This window comes from Artemia franciscana, chromosome 12 (assembly GCF_032884065.1).
Source record: "Artemia franciscana chromosome 12, ASM3288406v1, whole genome shotgun sequence".
Lineage (NCBI taxonomy): Eukaryota > Metazoa > Arthropoda > Branchiopoda > Anostraca > Artemiidae > Artemia > Artemia franciscana.
In genome coordinates, this window is record NC_088874.1 from 35,438,178 (window position 1) to 35,465,680 (window position 27,503).

The window sequence follows — 27,503 nt, forward strand, 5'->3', positions numbered from 1 at the left end:
AAATTCAAACTAACAAAAAACAACATGGACTAATTAACCAGTATCAATATGGAAAAAAGGCTGCTGAGGGTCGCAACCGTGAATTAAGTAGATAGTCTTTTTACATAAATTATCACTGGAAGACCGAATCCAAGAAGGCATGTCTATTAAACCAAATCGAGCAATTATTTTTCTGTTTTGGTGCCATCTACGAAGCCGGAGAAGGATTTTGCAATATCTGAAATAAGCCGCACGTAGAGTATGGGGATTTTTCTTACGGAACAGATAAGCCATGCCAGATAAAAACAAAAGCACAGGGACGCAATAAGCGTTATAAATCATGCACAAACCGTTGCAGCTGTAACGGCTTTTGTTTGGGGATATTTTTCCGTAAGCGACGCGTAGGTTTTTCACGGCTTGATTCACTAGGGATGAAAAGGTAGTGGAAAGTGTTGGACCGAAACACAGACCAAGCCAACTAACTAAAGAAGAACATGACAGAATTGCAGTCCCAGCAACGAATTGAGCGACCGCATAAGGGCTATTAAAACAAATAAACTCGCATTTAAACGCATTAACTGACAGTCCAATCTTAGATAGCTCATTGGTTAATATAGTAAAATTGGAAAGCAATCCACGGCGAGTCCGGGCAACAAGAAGAACGTCGTCTGCATATGCAACAGAAGACAAACCAATATTACCGTAAGAAACAGAACTTTTAAGGGGACGCAGGCACGATGCAAGCACACATTTAAATATACTAGAAGACAATACGGCAGAAGTTGCAACCTATCTATTTCTAGCAGCAGTTTTCATACCATGAAGTGGCAAAAACCATGAGACTAAGTCGAAAATCTTCTGAGAAAAAAGGAATAAAACAAGAGCTAAGAGCTCATATGGCACTTGTAACGAGGTCGGAAGAGCCAAGAGCTCATATGGCATGAGCTCTAGCCAAATTATAAGAATCAATAGATTAATTTAAAAGAAAAATCCGTGGCTTAATGTTGGTCGGCATTTAAAATAAGAGCTCTGTGACACAAAGTCCTTTTAAATATTAAAATCCATTAAGATCCGATCACCCACTCACAAGTTAAAAATACCTCATTTTTCTAATTTTTCCTCTCCCTTCAGCCCCCCCCCCAGATGGTTGAATCGGAGAAATCAACTTTATCAAGTCAATTTGCGCAGGTCCCTGACATGCCTACCAATTTTCTTTGTCCTAGCACGTCCAAAAATACCGAACTCCCCAAAGCACTGGACCCCCCTAACTACTCCAAAGAGAGCGGATCCAGTCCCGTTTCGCCAATCACGTATCTACGACATTTGCTTATTCTACCCACCAAGTTTCATCCCGATCTCTCCACTCTAAACGTTTTCCAAGATTTCCGGTTTCCCCCCTCCAACTCTCACCCAATGTTACCAGAACTGGTCGGGGTTCAAAATAAGAGATCTGAGATATGAGTTCCTTCTTAATATCAAATTCAAAATACCTTACGAACGGTCATCCGCTCTTAAGTTAAAAATCCCTTAATTTTTGTAATTTTTCAGAGTTAACACCCCCTCCAACTCCCCCAAAGAGAGTGAATCCATTTCGGTTATGTCAATCACGTATCTAGGACTTGTGCTTATTCTTCCCACCAAGTTTCATCCTGATCAATCCACTCTAAGCGTTTTCCAAGATTTCCAGTCCCCCCCCCCAAATCCCCCAACGACACTGGATCCGGTCTGGATTTAAAACATGGGATCTGAGTTACGAGGTCCTTCTAATATGAAATTTCATCCGATGAAATTCAAGATCCTATCAATCCTTCGTAAGTTAAAAATACCTCATTTTTTCTAATTTTTCAGAATTAACCCTCCCCCAACTCTCCAAAAGAGAGTGAATTCGTTCTGTTTAATCACGTATCTAGGACTTGTGCTTATTTTTCCCACTAAGTTTCGTCCCGATCCCTCCACTCTAAGCATTTTCCAAGATTTTTGGTTTCACCCTCCAATGTCACCTGATCCGGTCGGAATTTAATGTAAGAGCTCTGAGACATGATATCCTCCTGAATATCAAATTTAATTAAGATCAGATCTAATTTTTCCAAATTAACCGTCCTCCCACTCCCCCCCCCCCAGGTGGTTGAATCGGGGAAACAACTATTTCAGATTTAATCTGATCTGGTCTCTGATGCGCCTGCCAAATATCATCTTCCTAGCTTATCTGGAAGTGCTTAAACTAGGAAGAACAGGACTGACAGACCGACAGACCTACAGAATTTGCGATCACTGTATGCAACTTGGTAAATACCAAGTGCCATATAAAGTAATTTTCTCTGGGAATGGAATATTTGGTTGAAGGTTGGCTTCAGTATGACATATTTTGGAAAAGGGTTATTCCCAGGCTTTGGGCAAGCCATGGGTGGAAGTAGTTATAGGCCCTACTAAACTGAAGGAAAATTCGACTTTCTTAAAACTTGAAACCCCCTCCCCCTCGCCCTATTTTAGATAGGGCTTGTGATATCAGAGCTCGATACGAGCTCTGATCCTAGTCATCTTTGGTCTAGCTTTCATTTGGATCCGTTGCTCCTTTCTTAAGGTATACTAAATTAAACCAAAAGCCTCACTGAGATCCATCAATCTCTCGCAAGCTACACTGAACAAAATGAAAAACTCAACTTTTCATTAAGCTTGGGTCTCTGTCCCAGAACTCAATGCATACCATACTCTTAGGCATCTTTATTCAATTTTCATCGAAATTCATCTCCATATGCAAGTTACAATGAATTAAATAAAAAACTAGAATTTTTTTAACACTTAAAGCCCCATCGCCCTAATTAAGCTCAACTTTAAATCCAAATAGTTCAATTTCAATACAAATCTGACTGGCGGTTCTCCCGCTATACTCGATTGCACAGACGGGCGGACAGACAGACAGATCTCAAAAACCTATCTTGATGGATATTTTCCACTATCCAAATAGGTGATGATACCTGGATGATGATATGCCATTGTTTTCCTTTTTTGGATCCAATTAGCCAACATGGCTACCTAAGACGTTGCAAAATCCGTCCGTCCGTCCGTCTGTCTGTCCGTCCGTCTGTGTAATCACGTATTAGGGGAGAAACGCTGGTTGGATTTGGATGAAAATTTTGATGGCCAGATTTGTTGCCAAGGATCATGAGACACATCAAGTTGAAAGATGAAGACCCTAGCTCAAATAAAACATGGGGGAGAGTGCTTTACCTGCTAAAAAGTTTTTCGTTTAATTCAGAGTAACTTGCGACTGGAGTGATGGATCTGAATGAAAATTGAACCAAAGAGGCCTAAGACCATGACACATATCAAGTTTTGAGATAAAGACCCTAGCTCAAATTTAACAGGGGGTAGTGGGTTTTAATTCCTGAAAAATTCAAGTTTTCTGTTTAATTTAGTATAACTTGCAAATGGAGTAACGGATCCGAATGAAAACTAGACCAAAAATGCCTAAGATCAGGGCTCATATCAAGTTTCGGTATCACAAACCCTATCTCAAATAGGGCAAGGGGGAGAGGGTTTCAAGTCTTAAGAAGGTTGAGTTTTCCTTTAATTTAGTAGGGCCTATAACTTATGAATGGAGTGACAAATCTGAAGTCAGACTAGTCTGAATACCTGAATTTCCTGGAACGAATTTGACAAAATACCACTGCATTGGATACAGATAGAATTGCCTAGACTTGTTTATTGCAGACATCATTTAGATGGGCAAAGATTCATAGCTTCAGTAGTTTTACCAATAATATGGCCCTGAAGATGATGAAATGGTAGAAATCTGGTTCAGTTGAAGATACGACAAAACTTAAACACTAATGTCAGAAATATAAGCCCAAATTGACTAAAGTATGCAACATTTAGCACAAAACAAGGGATTTTAGCTCACTGTCGACCAGTGAACTGTGAAATAATTTCAGTTTTCTTTGTTATATAACTTTTAAGCAAAAATTAAACCAAGTGTTAATCATACTATAATTTTTTCGTCAAAAACAAATACCTTATTTCATATCCAAAAATAGGGCATGGGGCTATATCTGAGTTTACTCTAAATCTAAAGGGTGATGTTTTCTTGTACATTGCCAAAGCACAGACACACAAAAGCTATATCTGAGTTTGCTCTAAGCCTAAAGGTGATGTTTTCCTGTACATTGCCAAAGCACACACACACAAAATTTTCGTGTCAAAGGTAAAGTATTTGAAAAACAAGTACATTAAAAGTATCTTAAGTAATAAGTATTTCGTAATCTTACTTAAGTATCAAGTAATAATTACACCCTAGAGTTTTTACTTAAGTACAAGTACAAGTAATGGAAAATTTTACTTAAGTAGTACTTCAAGTAAAAGTAACCTATTAGGTTCAAGTGACCTATATGGATGAAAACCAGTTTATATTGGTTGGTTAACTTACAGAGGATTATTGTTTGGATATTTATTTCATTGCGCAACTATTGAAATTGTGTACAATGCTATATAGTGCTGTGAACAATTTGCTTTTGATAATTGGATAATTAAAATCGTGTACGCAACTATTTAAGTTATGTAACGTGCTGTGAACAATTTGCTTTGAATAATTGGATTTTGGATAATTAAAATTGTGTACGCAACTTCTGAATATATATCTTGTGAGTATTGCTACCTGATTTGCTATTGCTTTTACTGACAACTATTGTGGCCCCGCCCACGAATTTTGATGAAATTTGATCATTTTACCGGATGATACCAGGTGAAAGACTTGTCTTGAATCCCGTGTTGAATTTCATTTCACGGGCTAGAAATGCAGGTTGTTCAGCTGATAATATTGTAAAAATTGCTTGCGATTTTTTCAAAGGAGATATGTTAATTGAAGCTAAGAAGATTTTGTGGGCTGACGCCTCTATTACTAGGGTAACTGAGCGCCCCAAAGTGACTGATAATGTAAGTGATATGGTTCGAGCCTTTGATCTTTGTGATGAGAAAAAGATCAGCCTACCTCAGTATCTGATTTTCGAGCCAGATCAGGTCCCATGTGTGCCAGGGGAGACAACAGCTACGTTAACTCGAAAGGTTAATGAACTCTACATGGAATTTAAAAGCTTCGCTGAGCACCATAAAGCAAGGTCAGTCGTGCAAACTATTCCTGATATGAAACCTCCCCCACCCGCAAAACCGTCCTATTCAGTTATTGTGAAAAATCCACCAAAAAACTTGAATAATCCTGACGCTCGAAAAGATTTCCTGGATAAAGCTTGTGGGGGTGTCAGTTCAAGCATAGTTGTTTTGAGGCCTAGGAGGGATGCATGGCAAGTAGTTCTGTCGGACAAGGGTGCCGCAAATACTTTGGCAGATGCATTAAGCAAAGCAGACCAATCCATTAATGCTAAAGTGAAGAGTCCTGCCTTTTTCGGTATAGTACGCCGAGTGCCTGACGGAACATCTAAAAGTGACCTATGCGATCTCGCTAATAACTGTATAGAAGTTGTTCAGTTAGGAAGTACGAGGTCTTTTCGATTAAAGTTTGAGTCACGTGACCACCTAAACTATGCCACTGAGAATCCCCTTGTTATTGGTTACGAGCGTCTACCTATAACTGAGTACAAGTTTTTGCCTACTCAGTGCTACAAATGCCAGTGCTACGGCCATACTGCAAATAACTGTAAAGCTTCCCCGAGATGCTCTAAATGCGCTGGTGACCACCAGAACTCCAAAGAAAACCCGTGTCAACTTGTCATGAAATGTGCTCTCTGTGGCTCCTCCGACCACCCCTGTTATTCGTATAAATGTCCAGAAGCACAGAAACTACTGCTTAAGAAATGAACAGTCAAACAAACACAAGTACAAGTACTTTACAAGATTTTACGTTTCTTAATAATTTGTCACTGTGCAATAATGTTGTTTTTAATTATTATGATGACCAAAATAATCTGTCCACCAACACCTTAGCTAGCCCTGATAGCCCTTTAAACCAAATTAACTGTAAATATCTCGACACTTTTGATTTTGTGAAAAATGTGAAACCTAAGCTAATGGAAGAGACCAAACTTAATGTAATTTGCTTTAATATCAGAAGCATATGGGATAAGTGGGCTAATTTTAAAAATTTAATTTTAACAAATGGTTACTGCCCTTTCGACGTAATTGGAATAACGGAGACGTGGCTTTCAGAAATTGATGATACTAATGAATTTTCCCTCACTGGCTTTCAAGCTATTCATATTGAAAGAAAATTAACCAAGTCCTCTGGTGGCATTTCTCTTTACATCCGATCAAGTCTAAAATTCACCAGACTATTCGATTGTGAATTCTTGTTCTCGCAACCTATAAATAATAGATGCATTTATTCAATAATCGTCGACATAAGTGTAGACGAGAATTCTTTTATTTTTTCGTTATTTTATAAACCACCCTCATTTCCGACACCTTTCTTTTGTAATCAGTTTGATGATTTTTCTAGTTTTATTAATTTACCACAAAAGAAGGCAATAGTTTTTGGGGACTTCAATTGTAATTTATTAAATGTTAGCAATAACAATGATAGTGATACCTTCTTTGAAACATTTACCTCAAGTGGTCTTCTTCCCACAATCCTTTTTCCTACTAGAGTTGATCCCATGAGGTCTACCGCTACTTTAATTGATAACATTTTTGTATCCACTTCCCTGGGAAACCACCTGTCCTCCAAAATAATATTTTCTGACCTGTCAGATCACTTTCCAATCTATCTTTCCTTACCCTCCCTATCAGCTACTCAACCCCGTAGAACTAATACCCCTACGTCTAATAGAATATATAATACTGGGAATATGAACCGTTTCACGGATTGTTTGAAATCCTTCGACTGGTCCAAGACTTTGGATTGTCAGGATGTTAATTCAGCCACAAGTAGTTTTACACAGGGATTGAGTGATCTTATTAGTTCAACCTTTCCAGTTCGTAAATCAAACCGAAAAACTACCCATATACGCCCCTGGATGTCAAATAGCCTGATAATCTCTTCATACCGAAAAAATGACCTATATAAGTTAGCTTGCAAAACCAGTAGCGTTATTGACCTGATTAATTATAAAAAATACAAAAACATATATACCAAACTCATCCGGGAAGCAAAGAAAAATTATTATTATTCAAAAATCTCTCACTGCAAAGGGAACCTGCAAAAAATTTGGTCTACAATAAATGAAATCCTTTCAAAAAAAAGGAATTCAAGATCTGTTCCTATTAACCTTAGGGACATCAGTGGCAGATTAATTGACCCAATTTTAGTACCGGATGCTTTTAATAATTATTTCACTAATATTCCAAATGCTAACTCCAGTTCCTTCTCACAGTCAGTACACCCTAGCAAGAATCCCAGATCCATGTTTTTCTCTCCAACTGATCGCAAAGAGGTGCTTCAAGTTATCGAATCTCTCTCTAATGGTAGTACACCTGACTTCTTTGGCATAAGTAATAAGCTTCTTAGGACCGTATCTTCCTATATTTGTGAACCCATTGTGCACATAGCAAACCTGTCTATGACCAATGGAGTCTTCCCAGAAATATTTAAATCAGCAATTGTTATCCCGATTCATAAAAAAGGCGATCCGTCTGAGATAAGCAATTATCGTCCAATCTCACTTCTCCCAGTTATATCTAAGGTGCTCGAGAGAATTATATTCCGACGTCTTTCTCCCTTTGTATTTGGGAATCAGTCATCAGATTCGTTGATTTCTCCTCATCAATATGGCTTCCGTGCCAAATTTTCAACTGCTCATGCACTAATAGACGCCACACAGTTTATGCGTTCCCAACTTGACCTTAAAAATACTGTATTGGGCTTATTTCTGGATTTTTCAAAGGCCTTTGACATGGTTGATCACAGTGTTTTATTAAGTAAACTCAATAACCTAGGGATTCGCGGAGTTCCTTTCTCATGGTTCGGCTCTTATCTCTCTGGTAGAGTACAGAGTGTGAGACTGGGCGGGGTGACTTCACATCCCCTACCTGTCCGGAGGGGCGTCCCACAGGGCTCTGTTCTTGGTCCAATACTTTTTCTCCTTTATATTAATGATTTGATTACGGACCTGGGTCCATCAGTGCACCCAGTACTTTTTGCTGACGATAGCAACTTTTTCATCGCCGGTCCTGATTTACCATCCGTCGTCACCTCTACTCAAACCCTTCTGAATAGAGTACAGGAGTGGTGTCTCGTTAACTGCATGACCATTAACAGCAAGACAAGTCAGGTTGTATTATTCAAGCCCCTTACAAAAAAAAATGAAGTTCAGCCAGCACTTGGCCTAAATTATTCTACCAATCTCCTCCCGCAGGTCGAAGTTGCCAAGTTTCTTGGTGTCCACATAGACTCCTGCCTATCATTTGCAACACATGTGTCCTATATCAGAGCCACAATTTTGCGACAGGTAAGTATAATTAATCGTGTGAATTATTTTCTTCCTCCCGATATCCTTGTCACCCTTTATTATTCTTTTATTTACCCATATATCTCATACTGCGGATCTGTATGGGGCAATACTTATCCTTCAGTTACCAATAAATTAAAATCTGCACAAAACCGTGCCGTCAAAGCAGTTTTTCGGTTGCCACGACTATATCCCACCAAGGACTTGTACTCCGATTTTGGTATTATCCCTTTTGAACAAATCATCAAAAAGTTAAATCTATCCCTTGCATACTCCGCTTACCATAAAAATCTTCCTCCCCACTTATTAACTTATTTTAATAGTAATAATCCTGAAGGCCACTGTCTCCATTCATCCAACCGTTCCTTCATTGTCCCCAGGTGTATCTCTAGTTCCGCCCAGCGATCCCCAATTTATAAATCTATAATTCAATGGAATGTAATACCCTCCAGTGTCGAGCTATCCACAAGTTTTCGGACGCTATATAACAATGTACTAAAATCTTGATATTATATTTCTCTAAATGTTGTTCAATTTGCTTTAATTACCCTTGTTTTCTCTTTTCTTTTCTTTTTTTTTCTTCTCTCTCTTTTTCATTTACAATTCTTTGTTGTTTTGGTCCTTAACAAGTTCGCTTCTAGGATCTTTATTATTATTGTTGTTATGTGTTTTCTTTTCTTTTTGAATAAATTGAATTGAATTGAATTGAAGTGACAGCACTGTTCTTACTGTAGTAAATTTTTTTGACAAGTATTGCATGTACGATTCTTTTTCTCCACAGTACTTGTTTGATGTTTACGATTTTTGTGTTAAATCAAAAAAACTTGAACTCGAACTTGTAGCCAGCTTTATAAGTACGGATGTGAATAATAGAGGTAGGCTATAACTATTCGAACACCTCTCTTACCGTTTCATTACCCTAGTTTTTAACAGACAAACAAACTGAGAGCCATTTTTTAAAAACAATGGCACATGTAGGAATAAACGGATTGTGTGTTTTGGCAAGCCTACGTACCCAGGGGAAAATCATGAACCTTCATACTATAATTGGTAAATTTTTTGTTGTTCATTTTTTTTACTTACAAATAAAGTGAACATACCACTCGATGTCTTTTTTTATGTTCTTTACAAATATAACAATCACTTCTGTCGCAAATTCAAATTTAAGCACAATTTGAGCTCTTGAAACCAAAATATTTCTAGTTTTGGGGTATAAACAAAGCTTAAAACATTGGTCTCAGCATTGAACTTCCTGCAGAAGGACTATGTGGAATCAACTAGGGCTTTAGAAATCGATGTGAGCAATCGGAAGTTTTAACTTCCCCTTGAAAGCGTTTACTTGGGTCCGAACGGACAAGATTCCCTCTGTAAGTCAAGGTCAGATACCGCCGTCCCCCCTGATTCAATCGAAGTAGTTCTCAAAGCTGCACAGGCGTTCCATATCAAAGCAGTAGGCCAGATACAGAAAAGGTTCCATTTTGAAGACGACATTTACAAATATGCTGAAATAATTGAACCAGTGTCAGCCCAATCACTTCAGCCTGCCTCTCTGCTACCTTTTGTTAGGAAGTATGGACAGATCCCATGGGACGGAACCAAAACCCAGCAGGAGTGGAGGAGGGAGAGCCTCACCGATACTGAAAACGTCAAAACAATGGATGCCGTGACTTGCTGGTGTTTGGTATTGGTGAAAAAAAAATGCTGCCGGAACAGAATTTGTATCCTAACCTGAAACCGGCAGTATTATTTATTTCCACTGTTCCATTTTCAAATGTCAATGTCGAGAGGTTTTTCAGTGCTGTAAAAGCAGTAAAAACTGACCGTTAGAATAAATTGAAAACATAAACTTTGCGGGGGATTCTAAAAACAAAATATGGAATGAAAAGGGCTCAAGAAAGTGTGGAATGTGAAGATGATTACTTCACCACATGAGAACGATGAAAGCTTCAGCCACCATACAAAAAATGTTGAAGATACATCAGGGGAAGATAAGGTCTGATTACGTTTTACAAGTTACGATTGAACAGTATTAAACATCTTGTACTGTAATCTACATTACAGTATTACATTTTCTTTTCTATTTGCTTAATATTATTTGAAGTATATTTGAAGTTGTATTTAGCTGATGATTAAAAAACACTTTAAACAACATGACAAGACATTCTATTATGGTAGTGATAGCTACACTTCAATCTAAGAAGCCAAAATATGTTACCTTTCAATGGTACGGGTAAAATGAGATAGGGAGAAGCGGTTCAGGGAGTAATTAGAAAATGGGTGATTTTTAGGAATTTTGGAACTGAAGATGGGGATTTCTAGGGATTTTTCAGCTCTTTATTAGGGATTTAGAAAATGAGAAAGTGGAAACACTGATTGGTATCTAAGCTGTGGTAGCAACTGAAACAATTACGATTTATACAAAGAGAAACTTCCCTTTGCGCGCTGTGATGTGTCCCATTTCCAAACCAAATTTTCCGTATTGTATTATATTTATGATGTGGTACTTTGCCAATACATCTAGTACTTGATGTGCAAGTCTTCTCTCCTATACTCAATTAAATAAAAAGAACAAGTTTTTTTAACTGAAAGTAAGGAGCGACATTAAAACTTAAAACGAACAGAAATTACTTGATATTTGAAAAGGCCTGCTTCCTCATTAACACCCAGCTCTTAACGCTAAAGATTGACTCTTTCTCTCAACTCCACTTTTTAAAACAGTAAAAACTTTAGCGTAAAGAGCTGGGCGTAAATGAGGGAGCAGTCCCTTTCAAATACGAAGTAATTTCTGTTCGTTTTAAGTTTTAATGTCGCTCCTTACTTTCAGTTAGAAAACTTGTTTTTTTCTATTTAATTTCTGATCGTTTTTGAATTAATGCATATTTTGATTTTGGCTCTTCGCAGATGAATAATAAACGAAATTTGCATATTTATTTTATTGGCTAAAAGGTTTTCTCATAGTTCTGATTGAATGATTTTGAGAAAAAAGGAGCGAGGGAGGAGGCCTAGTTGCCCTTCAATTTTTTGATTATTTAAAAAAGCAACTAGAACTTTTAATTTTTTAAGAACGTTTTTATTTTTAAAAGATATGCATAACTTACAAATTAGCTTACGTAACGAACTTCTGTATTCGTATGTTTTATTATGTCTATGAGGGGGTTCACCCCCACGTCAGTACCTCGCTCTTTACACTAAAGCTTTAATTTTGTCCCAATTCCTTAAGAATGACCCCCTGAATCACAAAGGCCGTAGAATAAATAGTTGAAATTACTAAAAATACTTTAGCGTAAAGAGCGAGGTATTAAGAGGAGGTAAACCCCTCATATGCGTAATAATTTCTGTTCGTTTTAAGTTTTAATGCCGCTCCTTACTTTCAGTTGAAAAAAAATTTATATTTCTTTTTTCATTGTTTTTTTTTAATAATGCTTGAAAACCCAGCACTCCCTTCATGGAAATTTTCTTCCCCCATGACAAATTCCTCCATAGAAAGTTCCCCCAACATATCCCCCTCTTCTCAACCCCTCCCCTCAACCAAAAAATCCCCCTGAAAACGTCTGTACACTTCCTAATAACCATTACTATATGTAAGCAGTGGTCAAAGTTTGTAACTTGTAGCCCCTCCCACGGGGACTGTAGGGGAGTAAGTCGTCCCCAAAGACATAGTTATAAGGTTTTTCGACTATGCTGAATAAAATGGCTATCTCAGAACTTTGATCCGATGACTTTGGAAAAATAATTAGCGCAGGAGGGGGGCTAGGTGCTCTCCAATTTTTTTGGTCACTTAAAAAGGGCACTAGAACTTTTAATTTCCGTCAGAATGAGCCCTCTCCCAAGATTCTAAGACCACTGGGTCGATACGATCACCCCTGGAAAAAAAGAAAACAAAAAAACAAACAAACAAATAAACACGCATCCGTGATCTGCCTTCTGGCAAAAAAAAAATACAAAATTCCACATTTTTGTACATAGGAGCTTGAAACTTCTACAATAGGATTCTCTGATACATTGAATCTGATGGTGTTATTTTCGTTAAGATTCTATGACTTTTAAGGGGTGTTTCCCCCTATTTTCTAAAGTAAGGCAAATTCTCTCAGGGTCGTAACTTTTGATGGGTAAAACTAAACTTGATGAAACTTATATATTTAAAATCAGCATTAAAATGCGATTCTTTTGATGTAGCTATTGGTATCAAAATCAGTTCCTTACCACGAACTGTTTGATACCAAGAACTATTTGAAAAACTACATTGGCGATCAACAAAAGGAATTAAAAAAGCGTTATACGATAGGATTTCTGATTTACACCGTCCTTGGTGAGCAGTAAGACCGTACCCAGGAGAGGGGACGGGGCGTTTACCCCCCTCTAAATGTTTGTCCGACTCATAAAAACGTGACGAAAATGCATATAAACAAATATTGAAGCACTTTTTAAGTTTTTTGTTTACTCTACCTCCCCCCCCCCCGGCAAACCAAAATCATGGATACAGCACTCTGCAGCAGAAAAGAAAAAAGTCGAGCATCAGACATTGAGCACCATCATTATATTATTCACAGCTCGTCAGACTAAATTAGATGTTTTGACTTCACAGCCCCGGACCATAGATTTATTACCCGGACAGATATTAGATAATACAGAAAAAATATTGCAATAAGTGACCAGGTAAAAGGTAGGGCGGTAATAGAGAAGAACGTCTAAATAACTGTTTTTTTTTTCAGCTGGCAATCACCTTATGGTCTCTTGCAGGGGCAACAGGGGAATTTTATATTTTCAGCCACCCCGTGTTAGACTTTGAAAAATCCATTTTTTGTATTTTTCATTGAAATATATTTTTCGGTATTTTCACTGAAAAAAAAAAAAACTGTGCAGACACACCTTGGAAGATCCTCGGCAACTGCATATCCATTCCTAAAAAAGGATATCTCGCCGGATCAACAACTTCGCAAGTGCTAAGACAATGAACTATCCCTAAAGGTCCATTCTTAAGAGTAGATTTGTCATATTTATCATGAGATTTATTATACTAAGACCGAGACTTAGCTGGTACTGATTCGAACCAATCACATTTTCATACTATTTTCTGATTGGGTTAAAAATTCTGTGAAAAATCCCGACTGGTTCAAATTAGCGCTAGTTAAATCTCGGTATTAGTACAAATCTCATGGTAAATATGCCAGACAGGGGAACGGTCCTTAATTTTGTCCAATGTTTGGGGATATTGGGGAGAACCTTTTGTATTTGGTAGGGGAATGTAAAAAATTGGTAGATACAAGGAAGATATTTTTTGCAAAAATTTTCATTGATGAAAAATAATTGGATAGTATTAACGCCAAGGAGGAGTTTCTAGGGATAGAAAAACTCTTGAGACTAGGAATGAGCCATAGATGCCAAATTTCAAGAGCAATTTCAGGCCTTATAAACTGAGGGGGGGGGGGGGGGTAATAGGAGTATAAAAATATGAAATGAGAGGAATTTGATGTATGATAAAACTGTGGCGGAAGGGCAGCTGACCCCTGTTCAGACCTAGAACGAACACTGTCTACTTCTGTAGGTTGATATGGATTGTATTTATGTGTTTGATGTGACGGCCCACGTTAACCCCCCCCCCCCCCCCCCCCGCGGATGGTTAGTCTTCAGTCACTCTCGATTTATAGAAAAGGGCTAGAACTCTCAACTTCTGATCTAATAAGCACCCTCCGAAGTTTCTGTGACCTTGAAGTGGAGGTATTTTCTGGGGAGTATATTTTCCACGGGGGGAAGCGCTTAGTACCGATTGATTTTAAGCCTCATCCCTGATTGGTTGTTTTTTTCTTCGTTTTGTCACGGCCCCTTTTTGGCTTTTGTACAAATAAGTTATTATTATTATGACTGGCCTAAAATCAGCTTAAATATCATCTCTGCTGCCAAAAAAAGGTTTGGCCAGTAGGGACAAAAAAACGGTAAACTTTTTCCGGAATCCAATTTAGAAGCCATTTTGATTTGAGGTTTCTCTACATTCAGTTATGCCAATCAATAAAATAGAGTTACTGACCTTTGGAAATTTCAAAGCATGCTGTATAGCGATTCCTCCTTCTGGCTTCTTGTTCACTTTAAAGACTTCAATTTCGCAGTCTGTTGCTCGGTAGATGACAATAGCTTTAGAATCTGGACTCCATGACAACTTGGACCCATGATCAAATTCAACTGCTCCTCTATTGGGTTGATGATTCTTTTCAGCCAATTCCTTCACTTTCCAAAACAAAATTGATCTATCTATAATGAATTTTTTTTTCAATATAGATTGCATAGAAACAAACCTTTATAGGAACTACTAATTAACTTACTAAATAGTCTATATTAATTAACTTAATTAACTTAGTTAATTAAACTTAATTAATAAGTTAATTAATTAACTTATTTTTATCTTAATTAACTTAGCAAATAGTCTATATTCTAAAATAAGGCAGATTTTCTCAGGCTCGTAACTTTTGATGGGTAAAACTAAACTTGATGAAACTTATATATTTAAAATCAGCATAGAATTCCATTTTTTAGAGTTTTGCTTACTATTAATCCGGGTCGCTCCTTTCTACAGTTCGTTACCACGAACTGTTTGATAAAATTTGCCAACTGTTTCAGTATACGTAGAGAGAAATTTTCATTGAAAGGGAAACTTGCAGGGGTGAACTTTCCAAGGGAAATTTTACTCTGGGGGATTTGACAAAATTCATATAGGCTACGAAATTCTTTTATTTGTCTTACTTTCTCTTTGCCTGCTCAGTTTTGGGTGTGGAGATGTTCTGAGGCAACTGTTGAGTCTTTTCCAAACGAAAGTATGCCAAGGAGAATTTTTCGGGCTGAATCTTCTGCAAAAAATTTTCATGATGGGGGGGGGGGGGTTCAGCGAGGATGGGATTGTCCGGAAGAGATTTTACAAGGGAGGGATGTATTTAACATAGGAGGAACTTTCCATGCAGGAGTTTTCCGTGACGAGAGGGAATTTTTCATGGAGGGTGAGCCAGATCTACCGGCATTAGTTGAGAAACGATCAGAAATTAAATATAAAAAAAAAACAACAGTGGATTCAGCTGAAATTAAGGAACAGCATTAAAACTCAAGAACAACAGGAATTATTCTGTATATGAAGGAGTTTCCCCTCCTCAATACCTTGCTCTTTACGCTAAGGTTTGACTGTTTGTCCCAATTCTTTAAGAAGGACTCCTGAAAAACAAGGATCGTTTAATTAGAATATGAAGCTTTTAAAAAGTGCTAAAAACTTTAGTGTGAAGCGCAATGTATCGAAGGAGGGAGAGGGGGAACTTTTCGAATATATAACAATTTCTGCTAGTTTTGAGTTTCAATGTTGCTCCTTACTTTCAGTTGAAGAAACTGTTGTTGTTTTTTTTATCGTTTTTATGCCACTTGGTATTAACCAAATGACATATAGCAATCACAAATTCTGTCGGTCTGTCTGTCGGTCCCGATTTTGCTACTTTAGGCACTTCCAGGTAAGCTAGGACGATGAAATTTGGCAGGCGTATCAGGGGCCGGACCAGATTAAATTAGAAATAGTTGTTTTCTCGATTTGACCATCTGGGGGGGGACTGGGGGGCCCGTTAATTCGAAAAAAAGAGAAAAATTGAAGCATTTTTAACTTACGAAAGGTTGATCAGATCTTGATGAGATTTTATGTTTGGAAGGATATCGTGTCTCAAAGCTTTTATTGGGGGAGTTGGGAGGGAGAAACCTAACTCTCTCTTTGGGGTAGTTGGGGGGGGGGTTAATTCTGAAAAATTAGAAAAAATGAGGTATTTTTAACTTACGAACGGTTGATCAGATCTCAATGAAATTTGATATTTAGAAGGATATCGTGTCTCAAAGCTCTTATTTTAAATCCCGACCGGATCTCATGACATTGGGGGGGGGGGAAGTTTTTATGGCACTTGGTATTAACCAAGTGACATATAGCAATCGCATATTCTGTCGGTCTGTCGGTCCCGGTTTTGCTACTTTAGGCACTTCCAGGTAAGCTAGGACGATGAAATTTGGCAAGCGTATCAGGGACCGTACCAGATTAAATTAGAAATAGTCGTATTCCCGATTTGACCATCTGGGGGGAGTGGGGGGCCCGTTAATTCGGAAAAAACAGAAAAAATGAAGTATTTTTAACTTACGACAGTTGATCAGATCTTAATGAAATTTGATGTTTGGAAGGATATCGTGTCCCTTGGTGTTTTCCCTTGGTGGGAAAAATAAGCACAAGTCCTAAATACACGATTGACATAACCGGAACGGATCCGCTCTCTTTTGGGAAGTTGGGGGGGGGGGGTCAATTCTGAAAAATTAGAAAAAATGAGGTATTTTTAACTTACGAACGGGTGATCAGATCTCAATGAAATTTGATATTTAGAAGGATATCGTGTCTCAAAGCTTTTATTTTAAATACCGACCGGATCTGGTGACATTGGGGGGAGTTTGGGGGGAACCTAAAATCATGGAAAACGCTTAGATTGGAGGGATCGGGATGAAACTTGGTAGGAAAAATAAGCAGAAGTCTTAGTTACGTGATTAACATAATTGGAACGGATCCGCTCCATTTGGGGGGGGGGGGTTACTTCTGAAAAATTAGAAAAAATGACGTATTTTTAACTTACGAAGCAGTGATCGGGCCTTTGTGAAACTTCATATTTAGAAGGACCTCGTAACTCAGATCTCTTATTTTAAATCTCAACCGGATCCAGCGTCATTGAGGGGGGAGCAGTAGGGGGTGACCGGAAATCTTAGAAAATACTAAAAACAGAGAGATCAGGATGAAACTGGATGGGAAAAATAAAAACCTGTCTAAGATACGCAACTGACATAACCGGACCGGATCTGCTCTCTTTGGTGGATTTGGGGGGGGTAATTTGGAAAAATAAGGTATTTGTAACTAACGAAAGGGTGACCAGATCTTAATGAAATTTGATATTTAGAAGGATCTTGTGCTTTAAAGCTCTAATTTTAAATTCCGACTAGATCCTGCGACATTGGGGGGAGTGGGAGGGGAAAACCGGAATTCTTGGAAAACTTGAAAATTGGGGTATTTTTATCTTACGAATAGGTGATCGGATCTTAATGAAATTTTATATTTAGAAGGAATTCATGTCTCAGAGCTCTTATGTCAAATCCCGACCAGATCTTTTGACACTGGGGGGAGTTGGAGGGGGAAATCTTGGAAAACACTTGGAGTGGAGGAATCGGGATGAAGCTTGGTGGATAGAATAAGCAAATGTCCTTGATACGTGATTGACGTAACCGTGCTGGATTCGCTCTCTTTGGGGGAGTTGGGGGGAAGGGTTCAGTGATTTGGCGAGTTTGGTGCTTCTGGACGTGCTAGGACGATGAAAATTGGTAGGCGTGTCAAGGAGCTGCACAAATTGACCTCTGGGTAGACATCCCCTAAAAGTTAAGGAATCCTAATGAACATCCCACCATCAGGTTTAGCATACCAGAGGACTACTGTAGAAGTTTCAAGCTCCTATATAGCAAAATTTAGAATTCTTTATTTTGTTTTTGCCAGAAGAAAGATAACAAATGCATGCTTAATTTTTTTTTGCCAGAGTTGATCTATCAAAATAATCGTCATAGAAGATATTAGAGAATGCATTTAAACTCAAACTAAAGTTTCAAGTGTCCTTTTTAAGTGATTCAAAAGATTTGGGGGGGCAACTAAGCCACCTCGGAGGGCTATTTGCTAGAAAAAATAGCCATGAGAGGGGGCCTCTCCCACACCCATTTTCCCCCAAAGTTGTCCAGTCAAATTTTTAGACATTCTCTTTGTTCAGCATGATTGAACTATTTCTTTAGGAGCAACTTGACCCCCCCCCCCTAAAAACCCACGGTGAGAGGCCGGTAAGCTATGAAATTTGCCCATTGTCTACGTATAGTATTTATTATGGGTAAATATACAGACTTTTTTGGGAGGGAAAATTTTTGCTTATGGTGGGTTTCCATAGAGAGAGTTTCTGTGGGAAGGTAAAATACTGGGGGGCTTGCTTTCATGGTAAATTTTACGTGGAGAGATTTGATATATATATATATATATATATATATATATATATATATATATATATATATATATATATATATATATATCTATATATATAAAAATAAGTTGTCTGTGGATGGATGGATGGATGGATGTGTCAGGTGACGTCACCTGAAAAAACTGGATCAGGTGACGTCAAAACTGAAAAAACTAAAAAAAGGCAAAAACTACAAAAAAAACTAAAAACTAATAAAAAAAATAAAAAAGCTAAAAAACTAAAAAAACTATAAAGGTAAAAACCAATAAAAAACTAAAAAAAAAACTGAAAAAACTAAAAAAAGGCAAAAACTACAAAAAAAACTAAAAACTAATAAAAAAAGTAAAAAAGCTAAAAAACTAAAAAAACTAAAAAAAGGTAAAAAACTAAAAAAAATAAAAAATAAAAAAAAATAAAAAAAAGGAAAAAACTGAAAAATAAGCTAAAATAAAGGTGAAAACCAATAAAAAACTAAAAAAAAAAGGAAAAAACTAATAAATGACGACACTCAAAGAGAAAAAAAAGGCAAAAACTACAAAAAAAACTAAAAACTAATAAAAAATAAAAAAGCTAAAAAACTAAAAAAACTAAAAAAAGGCAAAAACTACAAAAAAAACTAAAAACTAATAAAAAAGCTAAAAAACTAAAAAAACTAAAAAAAAGGCAAAAACTACAAAAAAACTAAAAACTAATAAAAAAAATAAAAAAGCTAAAAAACTAAAAAAAACTAAAAAAACTAAAAAAAGGTAAAAAACTAAAAAACTAAAAACTAAAAAAAACTAAAAAAGGTAAAAACTAAAAGAACTAAAAAAGAAAAAAATAAATGACGACACTCAAAGAGAAAGCGACCAGGACAAAAGGAATGTTCGATTAGCAATCAACAAAGCACCGGGACACAGGGAGTATAAATGACGACCCGGGGGAAACAGGGGGATATAAATGACGACCGGGACAAAAAAACTAAAAAGAAAAAAAAACTAAAAACTAATAAAAAAACTAAAAAATCTAAAAATCTAAATAAGCTAAAAAAGAAAAAAAAAGGAAAAAAATAAAGGAGAAAAACAAAACTAAAAAACGAATGTATATACAGACCGGGACACCGGGATACAAATGACGACCGGGACCCGGGACACAGGGAATATAAATGACGACCGGGACACAGGGACACAACTCCGGTACACCGGGATACAAATGACGACCGGGACACAGGGAATATAAATGACGACCGGGACACAGGGACACAACTACAACGGGGACACCGGGGGAAACAGGGGGATATAAATGACGACCGGGACAAAAAAACTAAAAAGAAAAAAAAACTAAAAACTAATAAAAAAACTAAAAAATCTAAAAATCTAAATAAGCTAAAAAAGAAAAAAAAAGGAAAAAAATAAAGGAGAAAAACAAAACTAAAAAACGAATGTATATACAGACCGGGACACCGGGATACAAATGACGACCGGGACCCGGGACACAGGGAATATAAATGACGACCGGGACACAGGGACACAACTACAACGGGGACACCGGGGGAAACAGGGGGATGTAAATGACGACCGGGACACCGGGACAGGGAATGGTCGATTAGCAATCACCATCAACAAAGCTCAAGGGCAATCATTAGAATCATGAGGTATAGATCTGAATACAGATTGTTTTCCCATGGACCATTATATGTTGCATGTTCAAGAGTCGGTAAACCTGACAATCTATTTATATGCAAAGACAATGGGACAGCAAAGAATGTTGTATATTCGCAAGTTTTACGTAGTTAAAACCATATATATATATATCTATCTATATTCACAGGTGGGACATAGGGACACAACTACAATGGCGCGTAACTATTATGGCGCGTAACGACTTACGCGCGCGGGGGGGCTTGGGGGGGGGCGCGAAGCGCCCCCACCAACTAGGTGTTGGGGTGGCGCGAAGCGCCACCCCAACAGCTAGTATATATATATAAATATATATATATATATATATATATATATATATATATATATATATATATATATATATATATATATATATATATATATATATATATATATATATATATATATATATATATATATATATATATATATATATATATATATATATATATATATATATATATATATATATATATATATATATATATATAAACGAGGAGAGGGTGGAGGTAGAGATTGATATATAATCCCCAGGGCCGTAACCAGGAATTTTTTGGGTGGTTTGTTTTTCCATGGGGGGAGGGTAAAAAAGTTTAAAAAACACATCAAAAACGTGAAACTGATATTAAATTCCTCTTGATTTCTGGGAATATTTCTATTCTACGCGGTTATTATAAAAGTAAAGAGTAACATTTGACCCCATAACGAGCATTTCGTATAGGATGGGGACTGCCTCTTCCTCAGTCGTCGAAACTTAGGAGAGTGCTTTTTATGTCAGAAATTGGGTGTTCTAGTCCTTTTTATAAATTGAAAGTAATAAGAGACCAACCAGCCATGGGGAAGCGGGGTAAACGTCGGTTCCTTTCCATCAGATCTATTAGATCTCTTATGATTAGCATCTTTATATTTCTCTATAGCCGTCAACGAAGCAGTCAATTCAAGTCATAATAAAACTACCAAATTAGGAATAGACGAATAGACAACAACAACACAAGTGCACGTGTACACAACACTTGTAACAACACAAGACACAAGCAAAGATATCGGCTGTATACTATTGTAACGAATATATTCGAATTAATTAACATTTATACCCTTAGACATATACGTTTACATTAGTACCCCTAAATATATCCTCCCCTAAATATATTTATTATTGACCCTCCAACCAAAAAAGGAATAGGAATAGACTACCACACATCAAATTGGACTAACCTGTCAAAGTCACTATAGATCAAGGTTTTGACAAAATTAGACTTAGCTATTGATAAAAAACAAATGGGAGACATAGCATTTTCTTATGTAGTAAAAAAGTCAATATCTTGTTTAAAAATACATATAAAACTATTAAACTCCCCTGAGCATTATTGGCTTTATAAGCCGTAATATGCCGAAAATTAAAGTCTGTGGTGTGTGGTGTGCATAGAGGCCGTTTTCGAAAAAAAACTAAAACCCAAGTTTTTGAAAAAATCAGATAACATAAATAAAATCCGGTTCGTACGTTCAAACTGTTTCAATGTACGTTCGCTGTTTCACACTATATGCCATTCATATTTTCATTTATTTCTATCATCTTGAAATAGAGCTTATTAGAAATTAGAGTGCATGTGACAGTTTATTTTTTATTTAATTTACCAATGGTATCTTTGGAAAGGAAAAACACACTTCACAGATATTTTTGGCTATGTTTAGGAGTATAAACTTAGAATTTCTCACAAAAAAATACCAATTCCTAAAAAAGATTTTGAGCATTGTTTAAGATAGGAAAATAGCATTAGATCAAAATGGAGTAGATTCCTCTTAACAAGAATAAATGAATGGATAGCCCCAAGAAAAGATCCCAAATTTGCCGAATAGAACAAACACAAAGCTTTTTTTTGCAGTCATGTCGATTTTTTTTATTTATTTATACTTTTTTAATGTGTCTTTTTTTTTGCTAGGTGTGGCTCATTTCATTTCAGTTCTTACAAAAATGACAATATGCAAAAATAGTGTGTCTATATATTCTTCCGAGGGGCTGCTACTTTAAAAATCATATAGGCTTACGCCAATTGACATGTACGGTACATAGTACAAGTGCGCCACACTGGTGGCGTAGAAAGGGCAGTCGTTCGCATTGTTTAGAGCCTTTTTATTGGAGGGCTATTTCCGAAGCGGTGGTTTGCGAAGCGGACGCGCAGTTGCCCGCGGTACCTGATGTTGGCACTTATTCTCACACTTGTGCAAAGTAGCACAGCTTAGATACCAATACAGTTATGAAAACTCCTATCTTGCTTATAAGAAGCTTTTGGTACAGAGCTCTGAACTTGGCGTCTCCTCCAGATCGTACTACAACACCATAGGCGGGAACGCAATTTGGTATTTATTTTTATCTAAGCTGGGAATTGCTCCGACTTTTAGATTCAGACTGCCAGTTTCCTGTCTCCAGCCCCTAGTATCGCTACCGCGCATTGTGTCCAAAAATAAATCGAGTTTTCATAACTGTATTGTACATCTAAGCTGTGCAAAGTAGTAATGTAATTAGTCTTTAACATTTTCACTTTTGCTAAGACAGGAAGTATCAATTTTCTACAACTCTTAGGGTTCTTTTGCATTAGACTTGTTAGAGCGTACACAAATTTTGATTATGATAAAAATATATTTGTTATGTAAATAAGAAATATTTATTAGTTGAAAAAATACAATACGTTTGAAAGACTTAGCTTGAAGAATCATGAACTAGCAGAACAGTCTCCAAATCATATTAAGAACTTGGAGAGAGGGGATTTTTCAGAACATGAACGAGAGCCTATCAAGTGAGTTTTTTTTTTAAGGAAGTCAATAATACAAAATGATGATACACGAAATGCCAAGAACCCAGAGACCTTCCCCGGATACAACCCTGAAACCTTTATTACAGAGTACAAGCATGCCGCGATGATCTCCAGTCTGTCCATGAAAATAATCTAAATGTGTTATTTTTTTTCCATTCACGCGGAAAACTAACACACTAAGCTATCTACTTTACTAACAAAATGAATCAAATACTTGGCACCATTCATTACTAGGTCCATTATTAAATTAAAAAAAACAACAAGTTTTTTCGACTGACAGTAAGGAGCAACATTAAAACTCAAAACGAACATAAATTATTACGTATACGAAGGGGTGCCACCTCCTCAACACCTCACTCTTTACGCTATAGTTTTTTAGTCCATTAAAAAACCGTCTTATTGTTCTACTTAAAAGGCCCTGTTTTAGGAGTAATTCTCGAACAAATGGGAAAAAATCCCAAACGTTACCGTAAAGAACTAGGTGTTGAAAAGGGAGGAAAGCACAGGATGACTGGCCCCAACCCCCCATTGCACTTCCTGGCTGAAGGGCCAAGAAACGGAGATCAGCACCGCCGGTACGGACTGTAAAGTCTAATGCCGTATCCTTTACCTTTACCCTTTTTTACCAATAACATATTAGTTTCTGTTCGCTTTGAATTTTAATGTTGCTCCTTACTTTCAATTGAAAAAACAAGTAGTCTTTGTTTAATTTCTGATCGTTTTCTAAATAGTGCCAGAAAATCTGGCCCCATCTCCACGGAGACTCCCCCTCCTGACGGGAATATCCTCTATACAATTCAATTCTTGTGAAAATTTACTCCGGACAATTACTCTTAACAACTCCGGGCTAAAAATTGACATGGAAAAGAGAAGCAAGACATAAAAAAGAATCTTGTATATGAATTCTGGCACATTCCTCCACTATATAGTTTACCGTGACAAGTTCACTCCCTAGAAACTTCCCTCTCCATGGAAAAAAAACTCCAGCCTAAAATTGACCCCCCACTCGAAAATGTATGCATACATCCCAATAACAAATACTATGCGTAAACAAAGGACAGATCTTATAACTTAAAAACCTTTCCCCTTAGGCTGTGGGGAGGGGCTTCATGTTACACCCAAAGGCATAATTATTGGCCCTTTCAACTATGATGAACAAAAGGCTATCTCAAAATTTTGATCGGACGATTTTGGGAAAATTTGGGCATAGCAGGGGCCTAGTGACCACTGGGTCGATAGGATCACTAAAAAAAACAAAAAAAAAAACAAAAAAAAAAAACAACACCAATAAACATTTTCCGGCAAAAAATACAAATTCCACATTTTTACATATAAGAGTTTGTAACCTATACACTAGGGTTCTCTCATACACTGAATCTGATGGTGTGATTTTCATTAAAGTCACTTCAATCTTAGGAGATATTTCCCCTTTTTTCCGAAAATCAGACGAATTTTCTCAGACTCGTAACCTTTGATGGGTAAGACTAAACCTAATGAGATTTATATGTCAAATCAGCATAAAAAGCCGATTCTTTTGATTTACCTATTGGTATCAAATTCCGTTTTTTAGAGTTTCGGTTACTATTGAGCCGGGTTGCTCCTTACTTACAGCTCTTATTTTTCCCCCTTTTTTGCCTGGACGCACTTTGGTCAAAATAAAAATTGATTTACGAAATATGTACGGGAGGACAACAAAAGCCGTGACGGATGCATGCCCTACGGGGTATTCAAAACTTTCGATCCGTTCCCAACTAGGCAGTCGACAGTAAATATTTTTTGCAATTAAGCCCTATTTATGCACTCTGGAGGTGCGAACGACGACGAATTACCCTGTGTTTTCCCTCTGATGGGTCTTCTAGAGCGTATAAAACGCAATTAGCTAGACGGTAATTGATTGTTACACCGACCACACTCAAAAGTAAAGTTAGGTTAATCATGACGAAATATACGAAATTTGATAAAAATATAATACTTCAGTACCAAAATTATGGAATTACAACAGAATTATGGAAAGCTGGTCGCAGAGAACACATTATATTAAATATCTAACCTAGCCAACTCTATATATTAAATACATAATTAAGATATACCTGCATCCGAATGCAGACAGAGAACCGGCTTTATTCAAATCAAGAGCTTGAGTGTGATCGGCGTAAAAGACAAGTATCGGTACTTGTTCGTTATGACGACCACGCTCAAAAAGTGGAGTTAGATTAACTATTATGAAATATACACAATTGATGATAACATAACACTTTAGCAACAAAATTAAGGGAACTACAAGGAGAATTATGGAAAGACAAGTATCAGCTAGATAAATAAAAGGTACACATAGTCTACCATCTTACTCTAAGATCAGATAAGTTTGGCAGGGAGGTAGGTCTGCCACAATAAAACCAACGTGTTATTTTAGGTCCAAGCATCCAAAGTTCTTTTCATTCTCATTTTTCCCTCCTTGAAGAGTTGCCCTAAGCAGTGGCATCGTTTAGGGGGGCGAGGGATTTGCCCCTAAATTATTTGAGAAAAAATTAGAATATAGCAGCCCATGCCCCTTGATTTTCCAGATGGAAACTCCTCTTGTCCCCCAATAATATGCTAGAACTACGCCCCATTCTTTGGTATGGAGGGGGATCCAAACTGTTTTTCTTTATTAAAATTTGTTGGTGAAATCTACATTCCCCCTCAATTAATGAAAATATTACCAGAAGTTATTTTTGAAAAATATTGTGAAAATTCTTTAACAAATTTCAAATGAAAAAAAATCTTGATTTTCCATTAAATTAAAATGTAATCAAAAATCAGAGACTTTACTTATTTTTTCCTTTATTATTGCCAAAGCACTGTGTCGTGATCAAAGCTATAGAATCTTGGCCAAATTAGGCGTGTGCATAAAGCAAACTTGATAATGGACTTGTTCCATATTCCTGATTTCTTTACTTTCTTTTTCGCTTGAGTGAATTTTTGGAGAAAACCAAGGGAAACCAGAACTCACTGTTGACAAGATACTTCGGATCAATCAAACTAATTCAGCAGGTTTTGTGAATTATCAGCAGCTTTGCCAAATAACTATGTAAATTAATTTGATGTACTAATTTAAAAAAGAGCCAAACATAAATGAAAAAGAGCCAAATAAAAGAAGCAAAATAGAAAAAAACTCATCATTGGATCTGAACCAACGAAATTTTGAATACCAACCCTGTCTTAATCAGTGGCATGCGAACCATCGGTCATACTAACTAAAATCGGATAGGGGTAAGTGCCCATGCGGTTTTATTCCCTCTGGAATTTTACCTATACAAAATCTAGTTCAACAGAAATTACACGAAAAAACAATTTAATCCGTTGGGAAGCTAGACATGCCAATATGCTACGTCAACAATACCAAGTAATTTTGAAAACTGGGGAAGTTATTGCTTTTTTTTCCAGGGGTTATCGTTATCGAGCGGTCGTAAAATATTGGGAGAGGGCAAATTCAAACAGAAAACACAGTATTTAGTGCACTTTTTAATAACAAATAAGTACCCCTTTAATCACAACACAGCAAAGTGTAAACGTCGTACAAAACGTGTAAACGTGACGTACAAAACGTCAATTTTCGGCCATAGAGGGCAAAAGGGGCAGGAAAAATGCAAATTATAAGATAACCACTCGGTCTTGATGGTCTAAAACGATATATCGTATGTTATACCCATGCAAATTCTTTTGCATGGGTATGGAGATGTTTCTCCTTTTTTCCTCTTTTTTCTATCAAGGCTAGTAGAATACTACAAGATTTCAAAGAGATATTTACAGAATAATTTAATGCTACTGCTCATAGCTACACTCATTTCACAAATTTATCTATATTACACCATCGGATGCCACATTGCACCACAAACGGCACCTTCTGGTACCATTTTGGGTAGAAAGGCTAGGAGGCCTTGCAAGACAATTTCAAAACTCAGTCGAAAACCTTATATCGCCAGTTTATAATTCTTACGTGTGTATCTTTTTATGGGTAACACTAAACTTAATGCATCTTATATATTTGGAATCAGCATAATAAGCCAATTCTTTTGATATATTTATTAATATCATAATTCCATTTTTAGGGTTTTGGTTACTACTGAGCCGCATTACTCCTTACTTACAGGTCGTTACCAAAAACTGTTTGATCTAGAATGGGGCTAAGTCGTTACCCGCAACTCTCGTGTCTTTGATGTAGCATGTATGGCTGATTTCTAAAAGTGAATAAATGCCCCTTCCCTTCTTTAGAGCTTTCTCGTATTGTTCCTCCATTCAGTGGTGGCAATAGAGGGGAAGAGGGGGAGAAATGTCCAATTTTTTGGTCTTTCACATATTTTGCTAAAATAACATTTTTTTCGGTATTTTTATTCTAAAATGGCCTTTTTGGTACTTTCATGAAGAAACAACAAAATCGCAACCAGTTCCAGATTTTAAAAATGCATTTTAGCCTCTCCTCACTCAATTTCCGTGAATTAACTCCACTACCCCCCCCCCCTTCTTATCCAACCGACAAGACAGAGACGAAGGGACTTATCTTGACGCAATTATTTTAAGGTTGACATACCAAGAAGTTAATGTTTAACAAAGGGTTTCATTCGACAGTACACTTCGATTTGG

The 27,503-nt window shown here is 36.9% G+C and overlaps 1 protein-coding gene across 1 annotated transcript in view; it reads right to left on the reverse strand.

Moving 5' to 3' along the window:
* Positions 1–27,503, reverse strand: part of LOC136034042 (transducin beta-like protein 2) — a 118,288-nt gene that overhangs the window by 47,117 nt on the left and 43,668 nt on the right. The window contains exon 3 of the mRNA XM_065715118.1: positions 14,398–14,618. Within this exon, the coding sequence (XP_065571190.1) occupies positions 14,398–14,618 (221 nt within the window). The remainder of the gene's footprint in view (positions 1–14,397; positions 14,619–27,503) is intronic.